This window comes from Octopus bimaculoides, unplaced genomic scaffold, assembly GCF_046866305.1.
Source record: "Octopus bimaculoides isolate indiv1 unplaced genomic scaffold, ASM4686630v1 contig90, whole genome shotgun sequence".
NCBI classification, from domain to species: domain Eukaryota; kingdom Metazoa; phylum Mollusca; class Cephalopoda; order Octopoda; family Octopodidae; genus Octopus; species Octopus bimaculoides.
In genome coordinates, this window is record NW_028315340.1 from 67501 (window position 1) to 77500 (window position 10000).

General features: G+C 38.5%; 1 protein-coding gene across 1 annotated transcript in view; it reads left to right on the forward strand.

The window, feature by feature from the left end:
* The window catches only part of LOC106878986 (uncharacterized), a 114751-nt gene that overhangs the window by 34665 nt on the left and 70086 nt on the right, over positions 1-10000 (forward strand). Inside the window, exons 7-8 of the mRNA XM_089346680.1 lie at positions 973-1044; positions 2406-2477. Of these exons, the coding sequence (XP_089202806.1) occupies positions 973-1044; positions 2406-2477 (144 nt within the window). The remainder of the gene's footprint in view (positions 1-972; positions 1045-2405; positions 2478-10000) is intronic.

Genomic DNA, 10000 nt, shown 5'->3' on the forward strand with positions numbered 1-10000 from the left:
TTCTAAATCTGCAATATTTTCCCATCCTTAGAGCAGCGAACTGGGAGAATTGTTAGCACGCCGGACGAAATGCTCAGCGGTATTTCGTCTGCCGTTGTGTTCTGAGTTGAAATCCTTATTTCTTTACTGCCCACAAGGGGCTACACACAGAGGAGACAAACAAGGACAGACAAACGGATTAAGTCGATTACATCGACTCCAGTGTGTAACTGGTACTTATTTAATCGACCCCGAAAGGATGAAAAGCAAAGTCAAACTCGGCAGAATTTGAACTCAGAACGTAGCGGCAGACGAAATACCGCTAAGCATTTCGCCCGGCGTGCTAACGTTTCTACCAGCTCGCCGCCTTCTGAGTTGAAATTCTGCCGAGGTCGAGTTTGTCTTTCATCCTTTCGGGACCGAAAAATTAAGTACCAGTTGCGTCGACTGGAACCCACCCCCAAAATTTTGTGCTTTTTGCCTAAAGTAGAAAAGAATATTTTCCCATCCTTCATTTCAATCCCCACTCACCTTCCGTTCGAAAGATGGGTTTTATTGTTTGTGAATCTGTGAATGCGAGCGTGGGCACATTTCAGATATTTGGGAAAGTGAGCGTGATACTTGAGGGGAAACATTCACGACATGCGTATGTTTATATATACATATATATATATATATATATATGTGTGTGTGTGTGTGTGTGTGTGTGTGTGTGTGTGTGTGTGTGTGTGTGTGTGTGTGTGTGTGTGTAATTTTGTTTGTATATCAAGTACGTTACTTACCTCTAGATCAATGCTGAGCACCATGCTGGACATATTCTTCTAGATGTATATCTAGTACTACATAATTGATTCTTCTTCTTCTTCTTCTTCTTCTTCTTCTTCTTCTTCTTCTTCTTCTTCTTCTTCTTCTTCTTCTTCTTCTTCTTCTTCTTCTTCTTCTTCCACAAATTTGTTGCATATTTATCTGCCTTAACTCAATTGTATATTTCAGGGATTTGACTTACAATAACATCGAGAAAATCAAAGAAGAAACCTTCCGATATTTGTCCAACTTAAGATCTCTGTAAGTTGAATCACGGTTCTTTTATAGTATTTTATAACGAGATACGTCAACATCTGTAATATTATCCCATACTTCATTTGAATCTCCCTCACCCGTCTTTCTAAAGCTGTGGTTTATTATTTGTGAATCTGTGAATGTGAATGTCGGTTTATTTCAGATATCTGGTTCTTATGCGAGGGCAATACTTGAGAGGAAATATATAGAAAATGGATATGTTTATACACACACACACACACACAGACATGTTGTTGTTGTTGGCACTCCGTCGCTTACGACGTCGAGGGTTCCAGTTGATCCGATCAACGGAACAGCCTGCTCGTGAAATTAACGTGCAAGTGGCTGAGCACTCCACAGACACGTGTACCCTTAACGTAGTTCTCGGGGATATTCAGCGTGACACTGTGTGACAAGGCTGACCCTTTGAATTACATGCACAACAGAAACAGGAAGTAAGAGTGAGAGAAAATTGTGGTGAAAGTGTACAGCAGGGTTCGCCACCATCCCCTGCCAGAGCCTCGTGGAGCTTTAGGTGTTTTTCGCTCAATAAACACTCACAACGCCCGGTCTGGGAATCGAAACCGCGATCCTATGACCGCCAGTCCGCTTTCCTAACCACTGGGCCATTGCGCCTCCACAGACACACTCACATCACACAAACACACACACACACACACACACACACACACACACACACACACACACACATATATATATATATATATATATATATATATATATATATATATGCATGTGTCGGTTTCTCTGTATGGATGATTGAACGCGAGTATATCAAAAGGTGTGAGTAACTCAATCTGTGTATCATGGTCGTTGCTTGCATCTAAATCAACGCTGAGCGCCATGCCAGACATTCTCCTGTAGATGTATATTTAGCACGACATAATTCATGCTTTAATTTTTATACATATACTTTTCTTTTTCCTCTTCAACTTCCTTTGTACCTTCTTCTTCTGCTCCTACTACCACTACTCTTTTTCTTCCTCTTTCTCCTCCATCTTCAGCCGTACAAACTTCAACACAATCATTACCGCTAACAGAACATCACTACCAACATCATCATTTTCAATAACATATTCATTATCAACAAAACTTGTTAATCCCCATCATTATCAGAATAATCAACATTAACAACATCAACCCCATGATAAGCATCATGACATCTTCGTCATCAACACTACCTCTATATTCTCCACACCATCGCTTCCTTTCCAATATTATCACTATCATCATCATCGAACTGACCGTAACTGTAATCTGATTTCCATCTCTTCTAATTGTTTAGAATTAGTATTCTGTCTCATCTGTTCCACAGGAGTCCTTATTAACTCAATTTTATATTTCAGGGATTTGAGCTTTAATAAGATCAAAGAAATCAAAAAAGAAAGCTTCCGACATCTGTCCACCTTAACAAAACTGTAAGTTGATACTATTCTATATTTTTGAAATGAGGAATTGTGTACAGTATCAAAAATGGACGGATAGGTGTCGTCACGCTGTTTCTTGTTACCAGCACGTTTAGGCTGATATACTCTCAAGACTTCATCAAGTGTTTTGGTGGAATTTCGAACCCAACCCTTTAACTGACTAATGGGGTACTCTATTCCCATTCCTAAGGTATTCTTTTTCCTGATGTTATTTTCTCAGTTGATATTATATACCAAGTTTGAAATTGGAATCTGAAATTGAATCTGAAATTGGTACTCCGCGGTCTTATCTACTACGCTACATGCCCTTGAGCAACTATAGAATGAATTTTGGGGTTTACAGACTTAATATTCTTCCTTTTCTTTATACCGTTTCCCATATTGCATTTATATCTTCACTAAGTCTCCTTAGGAGGTTGTTATGTCGTAGCGTATGTGCGACCTCTTTCAATTTCCGTATTTCCATCACACAGGGGGAAGGAAGTTTCCGTTTTTCCATACATGATCGGTTACACCCGATTTTTCAATATATCAACGTGTCAGAGACTTACGGGGTTCCTCTACTCCTATTTTAAGTGGGTGACGGTATGTTTCGCCTTTGTTCAACTTACCGCAACTGCTTGGGATGGAGTACTCGCAGGTTTTGTTCATATTCTCTTCAATGGTTGCTTTTACTCGGAGGATTACTACTGAATACTATCTTGATGTCATATGGACCGTATGGCTTTTGTAGCTTTTCCGAGAGGCCTTTGACCTAGGGTAGCCAGACTGTAGTCAGTTTATGGGTTTCATCCTCTATCTTCTTCCTAATTAGAGTGGAAAGTATGTTGTATAGTAGTTGTTGCAAGAAATAATCAGGCTAAGAAACAACCGGTATTAAGAAAAGATAACATATTAGGTTTATGAACCCAAAACTTCACACCATAATTACTCACGTGTATATAGCGTAGTGCATAAGAGAGCAGGCTACTAACCCTCGGATTCTGAGTTCTAACATGGGAAATAATATCAACAGAAAAATTAACACCTGGAAAAAGAATACCTTAGTAATGAAGACAGAGTACCCTAGTAGTAAAAAAAAAGAGTTGGGTTCGAATTTCCACCAGGACACCTGATGAAGGCTGGAGAGTACATTAGATGAAGCGATGTGGTAACAACAAACAATGTGAGAAGACACATATCAGTCCATTTTAAATAATGTCTGAAAGTTGAATCAGACGTCTCTTATAGTATTTCAATGTCGACATACTTCTAAATCTGTGCATATGAGTGTGGGCTCATATCAGAGACTTGGTAAATATGAGAGCGTGATACTTGAGGGGAAGCATTTAGGACATGCGTATGTTGATATATACATATATATATATATATATATATATATATATATATATATATATATATATATATATATATATAATAATAATAATAAAGTTAAGTTGTGGAATACCGTACGAGTGGAAATATATATGAAAGAAGGTTTGAAAATGCACTTATTTTAAAGATATTTATTTATTTCGCTTTTTTAGAAAAAGATTATCAAAAGTCTATCGAAAGTCTTTGAGAATAGTAGAAAATGTTAAAAAACAGTTTGAGTATTAAAGTGCATATATACATTCTTTGATGATAATAAGAGGAATATATTTAAAGTATAAAGCTTTGTATGAGCTTTGTAGTGTTACATACTGATTATCACACATTCTCTGATAATAAGATGAAAATGTTAAAATCATATACATAATCTTTGATAATAATAGAACATGTTAGAAACAGTTTAAGTATCAAAATACATATATACATTCTTTGGTAATAATAATAAGAATATGTTTGAAACAGTTTACAACGTTGTTATAACAAAAAGGATTTGGTAAAATATGTATATATATACCCAGGAAATATATTTAAGAGTTCGCAAAAAGTTGAGGAGGAACTGACCTAGCTTTTTTCTCTTGTGTGTATTGAGGGAATGTATTGAGACAATATGACTGGCTAGCTGGGGTGGGAGGAAGGAAGAGTTAAAAGGGATTTTTTTGATTTTTGGTTGGTCTGTGAGCTAGTCTGCCATGGTTCACTGATTTTTGGAACTGGTTTTGTGCACATCTCTATGTGTGTCTATATATGTGTGTTTGTGTCCGTGTGTGTGTGTATGTGTGTGTGCCGTTTTTATTGGTCCCAGAGTTTATTGTGGAATGTGTATATGAGTATGTGTGTGTTTTATCTATGGTAGGATGGTGTGTGTATATGTGTGCACGTTTGTGTGAGTGTGTATGTATGTGATTTGTATTTGTTAGGGTGTTGTGTGTGCGCATGTGTGTGTATGTGTTTGTTCGTGTGTGTGCGTGTGTGCGTTCGTGAGTGCGTGTGTATGTGTGTTTGTGTGTTTTTTGTGTCGGTGGGGACGTTAGGTGTGTGTACGTGAGAGTGTGCGTATATCTCTTTGTCTGAGTATGTATGTGTTGTTTTAATCGTCCTTGTGGTGTGTGTGTGTGAGAGCAACCGTATGTATGTGTGAGGGTGTGTACGTATGTGTGCGTATGTTTGTGTGTGTATGTGTGCATCAGTGTGTGTGCGTGGGAGTGTTTTGTGTGAGTGTGGGAGTGTGTGTGTGTCTCTCTGTCTGAGTGGGTGTGTTGTTTTAAATATCCTTGTGGTGTGTGTGTCTGTGTGTGTAAGCAACCGTATGTGTGTGATGGTTCATATGTATGTGTATGTCTGTAGCGTGCGTGTGTGGCATGTGTATATGAGTATGTGTGTGTTTTATCTATGGTAGGATGGTGTGTGTATATGCGTGCACGTTTGTGTGAGTGTATATGTGTGTGATTAATATTTGTTAGGGTGTTGTGTGCGCGCATGTGTGTGTATGTGTTTGTTCGTGTGTGTGCGTGAGTGCGTTTGTGAGTGCGTGTGTATGCGTGTTTGTGTGTTTTTTTGTGTCGGTGGGGATGTTAGGTGTGTGTACGTGAGAGTGTGCGTATATCTATTTTTCTGAGTATGTATGTGTTGTTTTAATCGTCCTTGTGGTGTGTGTGTGTGAGAGAGCAACCGTATGTATGTGTGAGGGTGTGTACATATGTGTGCGTCTGTGTGTGTATGTATGTGTGCATCTGTGTGTGTGCGTGGGAGTGTTTTGTGTGAGTGTGGGAGTGTGTGTGTTGTTTTAAATACCCTTGTGGTGTGTGTGTGTAAGCAACCGTATGTGTGTGTGTGATGGTTCATATGTATGTGTATGTCTGTATGTGTGCGTATGTCTATTTGTGTTGTGTGTTGGTGGGGGTGTTATGTGTGTGTATGTGAGTTTGTGTGTGTCTCTAAGTATGTTTGTGTTTGAATAGTCCTTCTGGTGCGTGTGTGTGTGAGGGAGCAACTGTATGTGTGTGCATGTGTCTTCCGTGTATGTTGGTACTGGGTATGCGTTTGTATGTGTGTGTATGTATGTATGTGGGTATGGTTTATGTAGTTTCCTGGTGTATATGTGTACATGTGTGTGTGCGCTGTAATTGTGAGTGATTAGTTTTGTTTGTATTGTTAGCACAGTATGTGTGTGTATACGTGTGGGTGTGTTTGTGTGAGTGCGTCTATGTGGCTTGTATTTGTCGGGGAGGTGTGTCATTGTGTGTGCATGCTTCTGTGCATGTGTGCTTGTGAGCGTTTGTTGTGATTGTTGGGATTGTATTGTGTGTGTTTTTCTTTTGAGTGTGTGTGTGACATTTTTACTGGGGAACGGGCGTATGGTGTTTGTATGTGTGTGTACATATGTATGCAAATATGCGTGTGTGAATATGATTTGTGGTTGCCGGAGTGGTGTGTAGGTGTGTGCATGAACCTGTTTACGTATGTGTGTATGGGTGTTGGTTGTGGTTGCTACAATTGTATTGTAAGTGTATAAATGCATGTGTTTTTTCTTGAAATGTATGTGGGTTTGTGCTCTGGTGTGGAGATATTGTGATTGTGTGTGAGTGTATATGTGTGTAAGTGTGTTCGTGTCGGAGGTTTGCATTGTATTTGTGTGTGTGTGATTTTGCGTATCTGTGTGTCTTTGTTTTGGGTGTGCACCTGGGGAGGGGGCTTATGTTAGAGTATGTTGAGCTGTGGTCTGTATTTTTGAATAAGATTTTTTTCCCTATTTATTCGTGTTTGGTCAGTGGTGTTGTCTGAGCATTGGTATAATGGGAAAACTAGGAATTTGGGGAACTTGTTTTGTGCACAGAGATTTAAGTGCCCACTGAGTGGTATCTGTCTTGTGGTGGGATCCCTCAATTGTTGGCGGTGGACTGTCATCCTTTCTCTGAGAGTAAGGCTCGTTTGCCCTATGTATTCTTTGTGACACCCTTCACACCTTATGGCATAAAGTAATTTTTTTGTTGCGCAGGTGAAGTTATTTTTTATGACAAAAGTGTGTCCCGACTGGAATCTGTATGTTGTTCCTTCCATGAGGTGGATGCAAGTCCTGCAGTTGGAACGACCACATTTTTTGACGGTAGGTGGTGGGCTTGTGTTGGGCAATTTTGCATTCGTGAGTAGGTTTTTTAGGGATTTGGGTTGTCTTTTGCTTTTTAATATTTCATGGGTTGCGAGTACTCTTTTTAGACGTGGGTCTTGATTCAGTAGTGGGATGTTTTTGTATATTATTGTGTAAGCTTCTGCATTTCTAGGATTGTGTGTTGAGAGATATGGGAGAGATATGGCCGTGTATGTGTTTCGGTTTTCGCAGGTCATGGGTAGCAATTGTCTTGGCCCGTTCAATTCCATTGTCAACTAATGATGCTGGGTAATGTATTTCGAGAAGAATTGCCTTTAGTTCTTCGAGTCTTTTATTTCGAGTTCTATAATTAGAGACAATTGTGCAAATTCTTCTCGCAAGGTTGAAGGGAATGTTTGTCTTTGTATGTTTTGGGTGATTGGAGGTGAACAGAAGGTATTGCTTGGAATCAGTCGGTTTTTAATGAATATCAGTCTCAATGCTGGTACCTACTTTTATAATGAGAATGTCAAGAAAAGGAAGTTGGTCTTGACTGTATTCCATTGTAAATTGGATATGATTGTTGACACTGTTGATTAGGGTTTTGAAGTCAAAGAGTTGGTCGAGTGTGTGGGACCATAGGGTGAGGCAATCATCCAAGTAACGTTTCCAATTCTTCAACAGGTATTGGTGGAAAGACAGGCCATATATAGTTTTAGATTTGTCGTAGATCTGCAATTCTAAGTAGGCCATCACCAGATTTGCATATGTAGGGGCAACTTTAGTCTCCATTGCAGTCCCTGATACCTGTCTGTAGGTGTTATCATTAAAATTCAAAAAATCGTTTTGAAGGATAAACTTAAGGCCCTCGATGATGAATTCTTTTTTTATTCTTTCTGGGATCTGATTGGGGTATTTTTCTAGCCAGAATTTAATGGCTTCCAGTCCATATTGATGTGGGATCGTAGTGTAAAGATTTATTACATCAAAAGAAACAATGAAAATGTCTTTATCGGTATGTTTGGGTAGATGATTTAGTAGGTCCAGGTCGTCTCTAACAATACTTGGTATGTGGTGAAGTATTGGTTTCAAGAGGATATCGATAAAGTTGCTTAATCTGTGTGTTTCACAGTTTGGGCCTGCGACAATTGGTCTTAGTTTGAGATCAGTGGGATGTGGTACAGTGACGCAGGTGGAAGTGGACTTTTTGCAAGCTTCAGAAATAGTTTTGCTCTTGTGGATTTTTGGGAGTCCATAGAGGTTGCTTGTTTTGCAATTAAAGTTTGTTAGGTAGTCGCATTCCTTTGTTGTTAAGTTGTTTCGATGTTGGCAAATGAGTGTGTTTAATTTGGTCATTGTTCTTGTTTGTTGGTAGTTGACTACTCTTTCATAGTATGTAGTGTCTTGTAAGAGTTGAGATACAGAGTTTTTGTATTGTTCTGTATCCATAATGACGACAGTGCTACCCTTATCTGCTTCTTTGATTGTGATGTCATGATTGTTTCGTAACTCATGGATGATTTTCCATTCGTTTTTACTGGTGTTGGGTTTGGGTTTAGGTTGTGGAAGTTCATTATAAGGAAAGTTCGAAATGTACTCACAAAATTTGTCCAATGTTTTGTTTTTACTTTTTATGGGATTATAATTGCTCTTGTTACGAACCATTGATTCGTCGTTATTGATTTCTTTGTCAAAAAATTCCTCTGTGAGGCGTAATTTTCTACAAAAGTGGGAGACATCATCCTGTATTTCACTCAAGTTGGGGTATTGTGGAGTTGGAGTGAATTTTAGTCCTTTTGAAAGGATTTTAATTTGTTGGCTCGACAGGTTTAGGCTTGAGAGATTCACTAGTTTTGGTTTTTCAGGGTTGGTGTGTACCATCTGGTGTCGTGAGATCTGTTGCCTTGGCCTCCTTCTTTCATATATATATATATATATATATATATATATATATATATATATATATATTTATATATATAGGTGTGTCTGTCCTTTTGTGTATGGATGGGTAAATGCAAGTGTACCAAAAAATGTGTGTAATTCAGTCTGTATATCATGTAGTTTGTTTACCTCTAGGTCAACGTTGATTGCTATCCTAGATTTTCTCTTTTAGTTGTTAATTTAAAACTAATTCATACTTTATTTTAAAACATATTCATATTTTCTTCTTCTCCTCCTCCTCCTCCTCCTCCTCCTCCTCCTCCTCCTCCTCCTCCTTCTACTTCTTCTTCTTCTTCTTCGTCTTCTTCTTCTTCTCCTTCTTCTCCTCCTCCACCTCTTCCTCCTCCTCCTCCTCCTCCTTCTTCTTCTCCTTTTAACAGAATTATAATTTAGATCATTCTTGATAGTATTTCATTGCCGTCATTTTTAATTGTCATCCCATTCTGTTACGCTCTCTCTCTCTCCTTGTCTCATTTTTGCATTCCCACTCCCTGAACACAGGTGTATGTGATTGCTTTTGAATGTCTGTGAATGTGAGCGTGTGTTTGAGTGTGTGTTTGTGAGTGAACATGAGAATGTGTTAGGATATATATGAATGTGTGAATTGTTCAAGCAGCACATTTTATATATGTGTATATATTTGTTTACGTTTTGTGTTTGGGTGGTTCAATACTAGTGTATTAGCTTGTGATTATATTCCTGTAAGTATAACATTCCTTGTGTTTAGCTCTGGATCAACGATGAATGCCATCCATCAATATTGTAATTGCATTTTGAAAGCTAATTTACTCAAATATTAATTTCTCTAACTTTCGAACTCCTAATAATTTTCTTTCTTTCTCTGAAAATATTTGCAACCACATAAATTCTTCTCCATCACTATCATCATAATCATCGTTGCCACAACTTCCTCATCATCTCATTATCATAAACACCACCACCAGCACCACAACCAGCATTAGCATCATCATCAATTTGAATACTAATACCATCATCTTCATCCTCCGAGTTATCGTATTAATCACCACTAGCATAACCACCACCGACATCATCATCATCATCATCATCTTCATCTTCATCATCATTGTCGTCGTCTTCATCATCAGCATCATGAGCA